General features: G+C 39.4%; 2 protein-coding genes across 13 annotated transcripts in view; one reads left to right on the forward strand and one right to left on the reverse strand.

Moving 5' to 3' along the window:
- The window catches only part of KIAA0825 (KIAA0825 ortholog), a 245961-nt gene extending 238864 nt beyond the window's left edge, over positions 1-7097 (reverse strand). For all 6 annotated transcript variants that reach the window (XR_014846836.1, XM_085042658.1, XM_085042656.1 and 3 more), the window contains exon 1: positions 7009-7097. The gene's annotated coding sequence lies outside the window, so the exon portion shown is untranslated. The remainder of the gene's footprint in view (positions 1-7008) is intronic.
- A 14-nt stretch (positions 7098-7111) lies between these two features.
- Positions 7112-13769, forward strand: part of SLF1 (SMC5/6 complex localization factor 1) — a 35879-nt gene continuing 29221 nt past the window's right edge. For 3 of the 7 annotated variants that reach the window (XM_085042662.1, XM_085042667.1, XM_085042663.1), the window contains exons 1-5: positions 7112-7226; positions 7692-7805; positions 7966-8041; positions 10409-10652; positions 13136-13295. In XM_085042662.1, coding sequence (XP_084898788.1) covers positions 7692-7805; positions 7966-8041; positions 10409-10652; positions 13136-13295 — 594 coding nt within the window. In that variant the 5' untranslated portion in view covers positions 7112-7226. The other 4 variants (XM_085042664.1, XM_085042665.1, XM_085042666.1 and 1 more) reach the window with 4 other exon arrangements.

The raw sequence follows: 13769 nt of genomic DNA on the forward strand, positions 1-13769 counted from the left end.
TTTATAAAGTGAAAATTTAAGAGGTGAATGTCTTTGAAAAGTGACTTAAATATGGAAGCACTTCCAAAAATAATTCATTGAGGCCTATTTTATGCCTCCAAGGATTGCAGCAAATCAGTATCTGGAAGCATCTCTAAAACCAGACAGATAATTTACTGTGTAAGTTCTTTGAAAGACAACACACTGCCATTTCTAGGCTTCTATGCTTGAAAACATGAATTTCCTTCTCAAGGTGTGCAAATGCTCTGCTCAATATGCCTGATTAAGTCATCCTGCCAACTATGCCAACTGTAGCAGCATAGCACAGACAAGAGTCTCAGTCAGGCACAAGAAACATGACAGCAATTATGAGGATGACTATGATTAGAATTCATGCTAATACAGTATCTAAATATTGTCAATGCAGTATATAAGTGGGTCTAAAGGATTATAATAGCAGAGGCTTGGCTAGACACATACACGTTTACAGTCTTTGGCCTCACAAAATGTACAATTACAAAGTAACAAAGTACCTATGGAAGTACTTTAGGATTTTATCTCCATGTGTGGCTGGATCTTACTGCTTTTACTCAAACCTTACTAAGTGAGGTTTCCCTGCCTTTGGGTTGGACGTACCCTGCAGGCATCCCTGCTGGGGGGCAGAGGAGGGTGTTACACCCGGAAGCTGCCTGCAAGCTTGGGAGACCAATTTGCCCGATCTCCAGCAACATTTTGTACCTTTTTGCAGGCCAAAGTGCACCAAAGTCAATCACGATCATCAGAGCTCTCCCATCTCCAGAATACATCAATTATGTGACCATCCAGACAGTTCCTCCTGCAATTCCCACCTGGTGTTCTTACCTTAGGACAATTCCCACCGTGTGTTTTTATCTTAGGACAAATCAAGTCTTTATCAGTGACAATCAAAAGGGAGGAGGTGTGTGTGTGTGTTGGAGGTGGCAGGAGGGGAACTGCACGTGAAAAGATTACTATATTTTGTCAGGTCACATTTACCTCATTAGTAGGCATTTACCTCAGAAGATTAATATCATGTATCTCCAATATGCTACACATAAAATTCTCCTAATTAGTCTCTGCATTAATCCTCACTCTGCTCTTTTTCCATTGTGCTCCCTCTCCTGCCATACTGTCTCTACATGTATATGGTACAGTCATCTCTGTTTAAGCCTTGCACCACCAAAACATGGGAAGAGTTACCTGCACACAGACAAGCAAGATCTGCAAGTACTGCTGATAACAGGTGTTCCACCTTAAGGGACAACTAAACAGTTACAAAGGACCTCTGTGATCCTCTGTTAACCTCTCAAACTTCTACTCTGCCCTGGTGAGACTCCACCTGGGGCAGTGTCCAGCTCTGGGACTCCCAATATAAGAAGGACATGGAGCTGCTTGAACAAGACCAGAGGAGGGTGACAAAGATGACCACAGCGCTGAAGTACCTCTACCTCAAGACAGGCTGAGAGAGCTGGGGCTGCTGAGTGTGGGGATGAGAAGGCTCTGGAGAAACCCTATTGTAGCCTTTCACTCCTTAAAAGGGAGCTTGTAGCAGGTTGAACTAGATGATTTTTAGGGCCTTTTCTAACCCATCCCATTCTGTGACCCTCACCTAAAGTAGCAAACCTATGTCTGATGCCCATATGTTGCAATTTTAAATTCCAGTTCCATACTGATAAAAAACCAGAACTGTAACATTCTGTAGGTTCTTTTGGTACTTTCTTGGTCTTGTTGCACCTTCATTATCTACACTATAATAATTCATGCCATACTTTCTCCTAACTTCCTTTTAGTATTTTTTCCTTCTTCCATCCACACTCATCTCTACCTTTTCCCTCTATATTGACCTCAAGTACAGTGAGCTGCAGAGAGGGTAGAAAGTGTACATGTAACACGTTACCCCACTGGCTGTATCATGTCCAACTTGATTTTCTAATGTCTGTGAGCCAGGGTTCATGTTTATCTGCATTCTGGGCATGCTGTTGGCAGTTGCCTAGTCAGAAATAAAACTCTGGGGAGAGAGGTGTTATTGCAGAGAATAAACCATTCCGGAATATTCATAGTATATTTAGATTGCTATTTAACAATATTCAGTTATTAAGCAAAATTTATAATAACTTCTAGCATTACCTACATTTATCATTTTAACTGCAGTTACTCAGAGAAAAACAAAGTACCAAAAGAGAAAGAAAATGCATTTTACAACCCAAAACCCAAGAAATCAGCAAACACAATATGAATGAGTTTATGGGCATTCTCCAAAAAAAAGAGGAAAAAAAAGAAGGTGAAAAGACTTTGATGAACAGAAATTTGCTGATTACATCAGAATGGATTTCCTGTGTAGGAAAAAATATTAGAAGGTCAATGGGGGAACTAGGTCAGTTAAGTATTCCAGGCAGGTATATAGCGCATTTAGGACAGGGCAGAAGAGGAGTAATATGATTAAGAAGGTCTAAGAAGCAGCAATAGACTAACTCATGTCAGGCAAAGAAAAGAAGCTTGAACTTTATGTGGTAGGAAAGTTAAGTATTAAATGCAAAACAAAACCATTTCATTAATATATTGTAAAAGAAATAAACAACCAAAACCTTAGTCCAAGTCATGAGAGACTGAAAGTACACTAATAAAATACAGTTCACTAATTCATTACTGGGTGAACTAATACACATAAAGTATAGAGCATTGCCTCATTACAGAAGAGTTATTGAACAAGCTGCTGAACACTATTCTGTGCTCTCTACATTTGTCCATCAACATTGATTCACTGACCTACATTATCAGAATATGAGTTGGCAGAGAGGCAGATGAATGCAAGGAAATGAGAACACAGGCTAAGCTTATAATAATCATAAGAATAAATGTTCTTTGGAAAGAAACACAAATTATATGGCCTGAAAAGAACATGAAGATGTTTTCAAAAATAAGTACAAAGTTATGATAACGGAGAGTCTACAGAATCAGTAAGGCTTGCAGAAAAGCAGCAATTTTCACAATGCTTGTTCTGTGCTTCCTATATTCATTAGCTCATGAAAGAAGCTACAGGTATGTTTAGAGAAAGATTATTACTATTAAGAAGCTACTGTAGCTTCTGTGGATTTATACTATATTATTTCTAATCCTTGTAATCCCTTATCACTACAAGAGAAAATTCACGTTACTTCAGTTTCAACAAAGCCAGCAACAGTGTTTCACTCTGAAGACAAAATGGACTTTTAAGTGGCATAAAGTTAGATTTTTATCCACATGAAGGCAGTGTGGAGACACTTCATACTGTTTTAGATTTTATGACTGATTTTTCAGTGTAATTTCAGGATTGGTTTTTCTACAAAGCTGTGATTACTACATGTTTGCCTATTGCATTATATCATTTTAAAAGTATACACGTTATGTTTAGACAGAAGAATAAAGCTCCAGTGAATAATTTTACTAAAACAGTTACTCAGTCAACTGATAAACTTGTTATCATGATGGAAGGCATTTTAAGCACAAAATATATTCCACTAGAAAAAAAATCTGTCAGATTATCTTCACAATGGAAAAAATGCTATTGCATGGATTGTATCACTATCAAAATGTGCACGTAATTATACAAAATTTTCAACACAGGAAGTAAAAAGGCTTATGAGGGACAAAGAACACACACCAAAAAAGACCAAACAACAAAAAAGAAACCCTAACATGCTAAGTAAAGGAAAAAGTGGCAGAGGCTTTGAGAAATGGACTGAGATTTACGGACAAGGATCAACAATGATAACATAGAAAGCAGCAGCAGCAATAAGGCCTGAAGAAAGATAACAGCACATACTGTGTGAAGTAAAATAGCTATCTGTGGGAAATGTAAGAAGTGAAATTTCAAGGCGGAAGACATTGTGGTAATACAAATATGCACAGAACATAAAGGAAATAAAATGTCTAAGGTATAAAGTCAGAACAGTGTATTGAAAATGAAAACTCCTTTTTTTTGTCTCTCTAGGTAATAAAATTAAGAAGGGAAGTCTGAAAGAGATGGACACTGGACCCACTGTAAATAAATCTTTCTGTGACAGAGGAAAAGGAATATTTATTTCTCTGAACTTGGCTTCTTATGAACTGGACATGAGAGCTGTACAGCCATTCTTGATAGTCCTTAAAATGTAATTAGAAATTTTATAAGTGAAATATCATGTGTGTCGCACTGAAAATCACTTCTTTATTTTTATAAAACATGTCACATGTACTGTAGAAGGGAATGTGTAAAACCCAAAGGGAATGTCTAAAAGACAGAAGGGAATGTCTAAAACCCAAAGACACACTGCTTAAATCTAGTTTATAACACTAAGCAATTGAACCATATTTTTGACAAACACATTAAAAGAACAAAGAAACCTAGAGGAACTTAAATATACATCAGTTAAAAAGCCTGCTTACCAGACCTATGAGACATAATATTAAGAGACAATTACCTACCATAATAAGATCACAATAAGGATGTAAAGGAAAGAATGTAAATATATATAATTTATATAATTATACATTATTTAATATAAATATAAATAAATATAAAATAAAATATTTTAGGCTTTTCATAAACAAAATAATAGAATCAGAGAGTAAGCAAAATTCAAACTTAACAGACCACTGAAATTACAGTTTAAAAGTTAGATTCTTAAAGCTACATTTTGGTAACAATGTATTTTGAATCAAAAATAGAAGTGAAATGTTTGTGATCTTGGTTATTTTGATTCCATATTTATGTGCCAGAGATATATGAAAAAATGTTAATTCTTAAAGAGGACAAATAGTCATCATACAAGTATGAATGATAGAATCAAGAACATCCTGGGCTGGAAGGGACCACAAAGATCATCGAAGTCAAACTCCTGGGGCTGCACAGGACATCCCAAGAGTCACACCTTATGCCTGAGAGTGTTGTCCAAACACTTCTTGATTTCTGGCAGGCCTGGGGCTGTGCCCACTTCCCCGGGGAGCCTGTTCCAGTGCCCTACCACCTGCTGGGTGAAGAACCTAAATCTAACCTAAATCTCCCCTGACACAGCTTCACAGCTTTATACAACTTCACTAGGAGTTAGTTTACAGTATCATATGCTGAAATCTTCTCCAGGCGGTTAAAAGTCCTGTGACATGAAATGCTATTAGTTATTGGTTGAGTAATAAATAGTAGCTACTTCTAGCTACTAACAATTAAACTGTTTAAAATAAAGTAAAAGTTTACAAGAATTAAAATCAACACCTTTACTGTCCTGAGAAATTAATAGTAAAGGTAAAAAGGTGCAACAGGTACAAGATAGAACATGCAACTCATCTTCATTGTCGGTTGGGAAGTGTAAGCAATAAAAGTAGTCTGAACATTAACTCTTAATATTTAAGATTTTTTTTCAGCATCATTTTTGTAAAAAGACTAGTGACAAAGGTTGTTGATGGTTATTTCTTCCTGCTTGCATACAAAAATATAACTACAATGTTAAGGAAACAAGAAATAACTTGGAAAAGTTCAGTAAGCATTAGGAGTACAGAATGGAGGACAAGACTCATCTGAGGCCTGGAAGAACTGCTTTTCTGTTTTGATATTTGAGAAACTCAAGTTTAAGCCAAGTGTCCAATCTGCTGTCAAATTTTACATATCTGCAGCTATGTGGTTTTGGTTTCTCTTTTCCAAGGAATGTTTTATAACAGTGGTGAGCTCAAAGCATTGCTTCCATTAACCTAAGCTTCAGCGACAAAAACTCAGCACTTGTGAGTACATATCTCAGTTGTACATATCTCAGTTTACAGATCTCAAATATGAAAGACCTATCAATGTTTACAGATCTCAAATATGAAAGAATATCAATGAGTACAGCGTGATTTGTCCACTATCACGAGACTTATTTGGAACAGGAGAAAGTACAATTCAGTTCTCTAAAGAGGCATTTCAATCAATCATCTTTTCTTTAATGCATACATTCTACTCTCAAACTGTAGAAAAAACAAATAGAAGTGTTCTACAAAGCTACTTTTATTCACTATGAAGCATTGACAGATTTCTTGTGCACCATCCGTTCAGTGTGTTACATGACAGACAATTAGTCAAAAGTCATCTCTCAGATACAGGAGGGACCAAAATAAAGTTTGGGACACCAAAACAAAGTTTCACAAACAGCAAATCTTGGCATTTCTAGATTTCTAAATTCTAAACTGAGTGCTTGAGGTACAACCTCAGTATTTTTTGACCCCTTCATATTGCTTTGCAATTGAAAACAAAAATCAAACCTTGACTCTCATAACAAAAAGTATGTACCAACTTGATCAGAGTGGAAGGAATCCCCTCCCTTCATCAGCGGGGCCCAAGGCCCTTCCCAAGGTCCATGGCTGGATGATCCGGCTGTAGCAGTGTCTGCTCACCAGCCCTACGAGGGACAGCTATCGCGTGACTTTGGGACTGTGAAAAGTTTCTCCGAGACACTGAGATCATGGTACTGAGGGTCAGAAATCCCTAGTCACTTTCCTGACTCTTAGAGCCAGCCTGCTTCGGAGGAAACACACTTCAGCTTGCATACAGACCGACACGCACCCCTGCCAGACCGCCTTCCACAATTTTAGCTCCGCCGAGCAATAGGGATGTGATTTCCAGACTGAGGCAGCATCGGCGCGTTTCCCAGCTCGCCCTCCGCCGCTCGCCCGCAGCCCGCCCCCGCCGCCCCGCGCATGAGGAGACCCCCTCCTCTCGCTCTGAGGGCAGACCGCCCCCTTCCCGCTCCCGCTGCAGCCGGGCCTGCAGCGCCGCGCCGCCGGGGCCGCCTCAGAGCGACATCGGCGCCGCCTTCCCGCCGCAGGTGCCAGCGCCCGGCAGCGCCGCGGAGCCCGGAGAGCTCCGGGACTGCGCAGCGCCCTGCCGCGCCGCACAGCAGAGAAGGCGGCCGCGGGGAACCACGGCGCTCCGCGGGCGGCCGCGGCGGACCCCAGCCCTGTCCCGCTCGGCGCCGAGGCCCGGCCGCACGGTGACGGGGGAAGGGCAGCCCCACCGGGGCCACTTACCCTGCCGGGCTCCCCCTGCGGCTCCGCGCCGACGGCCCCGGCGACCGCGGAGCGTCAGTAACAACGTCCCGGAACGGCCGCTCCGCCACATCCGGGGCGGGGCGGGGGAAGGCGGGAGCACGTCGGGCTGCGGCGGCCAGCGAGCGCCGAGACGGGCCGGACCGGATCGGATCGCGGCACAGCAAGGCGCCGGCAGAGCTCCCGTTCCCGTGGCCCCCGTACGTGAGCGCTGGAGAGCTCCCCGGCAGCCGGCGGGCTGGCTCTTCCCCTCCTGAGCGGGACCCGCCGCTCGCCCGCCGCGCCTCGGCGGTGCGTCCCTGCGCTGGGCACGGCGGGTTCCCCCGGGTGATGAGAGGCCCGCGCTGCCGACGGCGGAGCGGGGCTCTGAAGGCTGCTCCTCTGGGCGTTCGCCTGCGGAGCCGGGACGCCAGCCGGGGGGGTTCGGCCCACTGCAGGCTGCAGTTTGCGGGTCTCCCGCTACTCCTTTACCGCCTTTCAGGTGTCTTTGCTGCGGCAGGCAGTGAGAGCTTAAAATGTGGTGTGCCGGCGTTCATTCCCTTTGGTGTGTTTTCCCATTTTATTGGAAAAGAAGCAGGAAATACTAGTCAGGCCTTGAAAGCAACTTTTCGTGGTGTATGTTTTGTGTGTTGCTGTTTCATTTTCATTCTTCTCTCTTTCAACAGATGGCAAGTGGCAGCCAGAAACGGGTAATACAAATTACTGGGTTTAAAAAAGAAGAGAAGAGGGCACTGCTCAAATGGCTGTTCAAGCTGAACTGTGTTTTTATAGATAGTAAGGTATTGTTCATTAAAATACAGTAAAGATGGTTAGAGCAGGAAGTAAAAATGCAAGTCCTTAGAAGAAAGGACTGTACAGTAGGTTAGTTGTGTATGAACAGACAAAGAATGTAAATGTTTCCAGTGATACAAGTGTGTTGTTTTGTTTTTGTTTTATTAGAAATACAGAAATTGTACACATCTTATAGCAAAAAAGCTGTGCAAGAGTGAAAAGGTTTTAGCTGCCTGTGCTGCTGGTGAGTAAAAGATTTGCTGTTTAATTTCATAGCATCACAGCATAGCTCTGGAAGGGACTCTTAAAAGGGTTGTAGTTATCTGTTTTCGTATTGTGAATGAACTGTCTTACAAACCCTCATTCTCCTGTTCCATTAACCTTGATTTTTAATATAGTATTACGCTGAGGTTACGGCAAAGTGAAGTTCACTTTCTTTTGTTTTAATGTTTTTTCCTAAATGATATTCCTGCTACCTCCCTTTGTTGGATCTACATCTGTTCCCAAAGAAAAAGCTTTTTTATATATCAGATGATAAAGTCACGCTCAGGTTATTTGGATGCTTAAAAATTGATCTCTTAAAAGAGGGCAGAGGAAGTATGAACAGCTGTAGTCAACATGAATTTTTGACAAAAAATTCACATGGAACATTCACTGGTAAAGGTCACTGTCTGTAAGCTCCTGTTTACGCAGCAGAAGACAATTCCAGGCTTTTGGCATTCTGAGAGAAGCCTCTGTTTTTTCCTATAACTAAGGCCTGACGCTGAAATTGCATACATAGGCAGCTAAAATGCTTTTAGAATGAAAATTCTGTATTTTAAAATTTCTTTGTGGACTTTATAGAATCTTTACAGATTGCCTTTCAGTACTCTATGATGAGGTTAGAATATCTTGTAGTTATGAGATATCACAATACCAATTTTAAACATAGTCTTTATTTTCCCTATGTCATATTATATCAAAGCATTCGAGCAACTGTTATGAATAATCTGAAATTAAGAGATAATAGACAGAAATAACTAAACATACATTTGGCTTTAAAGATAAAAGATATGTAAATTCCTTTAATTCATGCAATATTAATAAGCATTTTCAGTCATTTCTCACTGCTAGAATGTATGGGGTGTAGATATATATGTATTTATATATATATAAATATATAAATATGTATATGTGTATGTATGATTCTTTGTATTAACAATAAATTCTGATTGCACCCTTATCAAAAATTAAATAGACTTAAAGTTTCCACAAGGGAAACAATATTAAAATGCATACAGGTTTCTGGCACAGCACTTCATTTTAGCAATTTTAAACCTTTGAGTTAATGTTTTCTTACATTCTGGAATTTAAAATTCAGAGATGTTTTCTTGAAGAGAGTGGAAATGGTACATGTAGTGTCCGCATAGCCATACAAAACCCTGGCATGTTTCTATACTTGCAAATCTTCCCCAATACCATCTAATGCTTTTTAATCCTGAAGAGGTGCTATTTTTGCATAATCATTGCTCCTACTCTTGATGGCAGAGACAGTGTATTCATTCCTTCATTTCCAAGTAATGAAGAAAGATCATGTTTAAACACATTTAGAATTCCATAGAGTTCAACAGAAATACTAACAAGGATGCTACTTGTCATGTACTTCCTAGCTGGCAGAAGTTTTGAGATGGAAACTTCACATGAAAGTGGTTTTAAAATCCAGGTTGTGCACAGCATACCTTTTCCAGTCATAAATCTACTGGTACCTATGCTAGATTTTGTTGAAGTACCATCTGTGCTCCTGCACTGAGACATTTTGTCAGTCAATCCTGCTGTTCTGTGAAACCAATTAGGTTTGCACAATTCAAGTCAATTTCTCTTACAGTGTCTTCTGTAGGTAGTGCTTCAATACAGGAGCACAGTACTAACCACTGCTCTTGACCTGAACCTGTAAGAAGAGAGAGAGAGAGAGAGAGAAAAGGGGAAGATCATTACATACGATATCAAAAGCATACATTCGGAAGATGAAAGAGGAGAGGCGGAGGAGGAGGAGCCAAGGGATGAGAGAAAAGGATGTGAAAAGAAGAAAGGAGAAAGAAAAAAGTCTAAAACTGTGTCCCCCGAATATTGATATTCACTACACTAGCAGTGCAACTAATATTAAGAATATGTAAGAGAAAGAGCTTATATGTTCAATGTCTAGTTCTTCTTTAAAGTCACAGGTAGTAAAATACGACATCATTTTGGTACATTTGTATAAGTGTCAAATAGTATTAAAAATAAAGGCCTTACCAAGACTTTGTTGAAGTCCTAAGAACCAAATCGGGGTAGCTGAAAATATATGTTGAGATTTTTGAGGAGATAGACAAGTATGTTATCTAGGAAGGGTAAAAAGGTATTTCATCCCTAAAAGAAAACAAAATGATCATTTTCAATGGCATTGTGAAATTTTTGATTCTGAAGTCTGAAGTAGAGAACTCTTGTAATGGGAAGAAGTTTTTAAAACGGCACTTATAATTCCAGCTTTTATTTGCACAAGAAACGTTTAAGTTAATTTGTATTAGTTCTTCAGTTGATTGCCATTTGTCTGCACAAAAAATCTTTTGTGGTTGACAGTTCATTTTCTTTTTAGGAAAGTGGGTACTAACTAAGGAGTACATAATTAATAGTGCTGAAAGTGGCAGATGGCTTGATGAAACAACGTACGAATGGGGATATAAAATTGAAAGAGACACCCATTATTCACCTCAAATGCAATCTGCACCTAAAAGATGGCGTGAAGAACTGACAAACTCTAGTGCTCCAGGGGCCTTCCACAGATGGAAAGTTGTCCTCCTTGTTAAGGGAGGTGATAAACGAATGGCATGTATTAGAAGGTAGGAGTTCCATCCCAGTTAATTCGGTCCATGACAACCTCCAGCTCTTCAAACTGAATTATTTTCATTAATATATTTCCATACTTTTATAATTATTTTAAATCTGTAACATCACTGCTTTGCTTGCCTCCATTTATTATAGTGTCAAAAATAACATGCATATGTTTTTATCCTGTTAGCTCTTAATAGAAACTTCTTTCCTGAGGCAAGATACACAGATTTAGTTTTTGGTTTGTATGGCTGTTAGATTCTAATAGTAGTTGGAAGAGGACACCATATTTCACTTGGCTGGATGACCTGAATGAGACTTATGATTCTAGGCCACTGTTACTGGCCTGACCAGTTTTGTCATCTGGTCATCTATGTAACAACATCTTGTAGTTCTGAAGATCTAATTTGTACCAAAACAGATTATTCTGATATGTTGTAAATACAGATAGCTGGGAAGGGGAGGACAAAAGTATAAAGGAAAAGATGAAACATGAAAGAAAAAGAAAGAAAGAAAGAGAGAGAGTCAGAGAGAGAGAGAGAAAGAGAAACAGAGTCAGAGAGAGAGAAAGAGAAACAGAGTCAGAGAGAGAGAGAGAAAGAGAAGCAGAGTCAGAGAGAGAGCGAAAGAGAAGCAGAGTCAGAGAGAAAGAGAAACAGAGTCAGAGAGTGAGAAAGAGAAACAGAGTCAGAGAGAGAGAGAGACAGAGTGAGAGAAAGAAAGAGAGAGAGAAAAAGGGAGACAGAGAAAGAGACAGAGAGGGAGTCAGAGACAGAATCAGAGAAAGACAGAGTCAGAGAGAAAAAGACAAAAAGAGGAAAAGAGACAGAGAAAGAGAGAAGGGAAAAGAGACAGACAGAGAAAGAGAAAGGAGAGAGAGAAAGAGAAAGAGAGGAGAGAAAGAAATAGAAAGAGAGAGAAAAGAGAAAGAGAAGAAAGAGTGAGAGAAAGAGGGAGAGAGAGAAAGAAAGAAAGAAAGTCGACTTAAGTGCAAGAATTGTGAGATCACATTTTTCTTTTCCATACTCTTCCTTACACATTTGGATTCATTGGTTTAAATACTGAATTGAAAGCAGTGCATATTTAATATTTTCATATGGTACAATAAAGGAAACATCTAACACTTTTTCAGAGCTTTCCATTCATTCACATACTGTCCAGCTATCTGTTGAGATATTAGTACAGACTGCTCAGGTCTGGGTGTGCCACAGATGCACATTCAGGAAGGGAAGTGCAATTTTTCTGGTGGATCGTAGTACAAGGCTGTATGCTACATCACAGAATGTTTGTCTGTCTGTGGTTCATAAAGACAAAGTGAGAGCCAATTGAAGTTAGTATCTTCTGATTTTGCCATCTGAAAACATTTTAAGTATGCGATTTTCTTGTCTGAGTGGAAGAGTTTACTATGTCCTGCTACACTTGTAAAAAATGCTGCTTCTTTTTCCATGAAAATTGCTGATGTAGATCTTCACAATAATAGTGTTGAAATGCTGCCTTGCCCAATTCTGTCTGTTTCTATTTCTTGCAATAGAAATAACCTTTAAGAGGAACAACATCAGCAAGACAGGAAGAACAAGTTTTTTTCCAGACTGTTTCCCATGCTTTCAACATGGGGATCCTTTTAGTCAGTCATAAAACATTGACAGGTAGATATTTTTTTTCTTCAGCAAGTATCATTTTTAGTTATAAAGGACACTATAGCTTTGAGGAAGGCCTGTTTTTTTTGTAGTATTTAACAACAATGTGCCTTTTATCCCCTTTCTATGCTCTTCCTGCCTTTAGTGCCTAGCTGTTGGATGGGTAAGTGTGTGAGACCAACACCATTTTCTTTTTATCTATCTGGATTATGGAAAATAAAACATATATCCAGAATGTCATGGGATCTTGTTTTTCCACCACTTGTTTTGTACAGAATATTTTCTAAAGGATAGGAATACTTGCAGCTCTACAGGTCTGGAAAGTGTCTCAGCAGAAACTGTTATGTGTAATGGTGCCCCAAAGATAAGCAAGTCTCTTTTCTGTATATGATACTGGACAGCACCAATGCTGTAAATGTGTGTTTGTGTTATGAAAACATACTACATTTCAGAAAAGCAGTGTGCCATTTTTTGTTAACTGCTTAATTTATAGGAAGACTTAACTGGAAGATCATTATATAGGGTAGATCATGCAATAAATTCTAGCTGCTTCTATCAGATTTGATATTTGAAAAGGTACACCGGTGAAACTTTCTATCAGATATATTGGAGGTGTGTATTGATTTTAATTATTAGTGTTAAATTTTGAAGAGAAGGATGTTTTGTTAAGTGGGTTCTTTCATTTTCTGAAGGCTATTAAGTGCCCTTTTATCTTTCTAATGAACTTTGTACTGTGCTATATATATAAAAGCCTTATTCAGTTGCATTTGCATGCTTGTAGTTTGTGAATGATGTTGTAGCTTTAGGCAGTGTTAATATAATGCAGTAAATACATCTTTCCAAATATGTTTATTTAGAGTTCTTGAAGCTGGAAAGGCAACCATATGTTCATCTGAAAATGCAGAGCACAATGTAAGTCATGTATTCATCAGTGGCAAAATTTCTCCTCGACAAGACAAGGGCCTCTCTGAAGCTCAACACTACCCTTTGCAATATATAGGACATTACCTTTTTGAAGTGAGTAATTTACTGATTACCGTAAATAATGCAGTGTTAATAATGGAGTGGAATATGATCAGCCTGAATGTTTTGTAATTTGATTAACAGTAAGACAACTTTCTGATTCTGGGACTGTGTCTCCAAGAGATAGGAAGGCTTGTGAATGTATACAAGGGAGGATACAAAGTAGACAGAGCCAGACTGTTCCCTGGGCTGCCCAGTTACCGGAAAATGAGTACAAATGGAAAGTCAGGAACCCCTTGGATCTTTTTGCCTTGAGGTTGATGGAACACTGTAACAGGTTGACTGATGAGGCTGTAGAGTCTCCAGATGCCATCTGCACATGGTCCTGTGCTAGTGTGGAATTCACTAGAACCAGAATTTTGTGTTAATATTTCCCTTAAGAGAGATACTCCATGATTCACAATTGTTTCCTTACCAGCTGCACTGTTCAGAAATTCTTAGTATTTTGATCTGGAACTACTCAAAGGC

The sequence above is a fragment of the Lichenostomus cassidix genome, chromosome Z (assembly GCF_008360975.1).
Source record: "Lichenostomus cassidix isolate B80296 chromosome Z, HeHo_3.0, whole genome shotgun sequence".
In the NCBI taxonomy this organism is placed as follows: Eukaryota; Metazoa; Chordata; class Aves; order Passeriformes; family Meliphagidae; genus Lichenostomus; species Lichenostomus cassidix.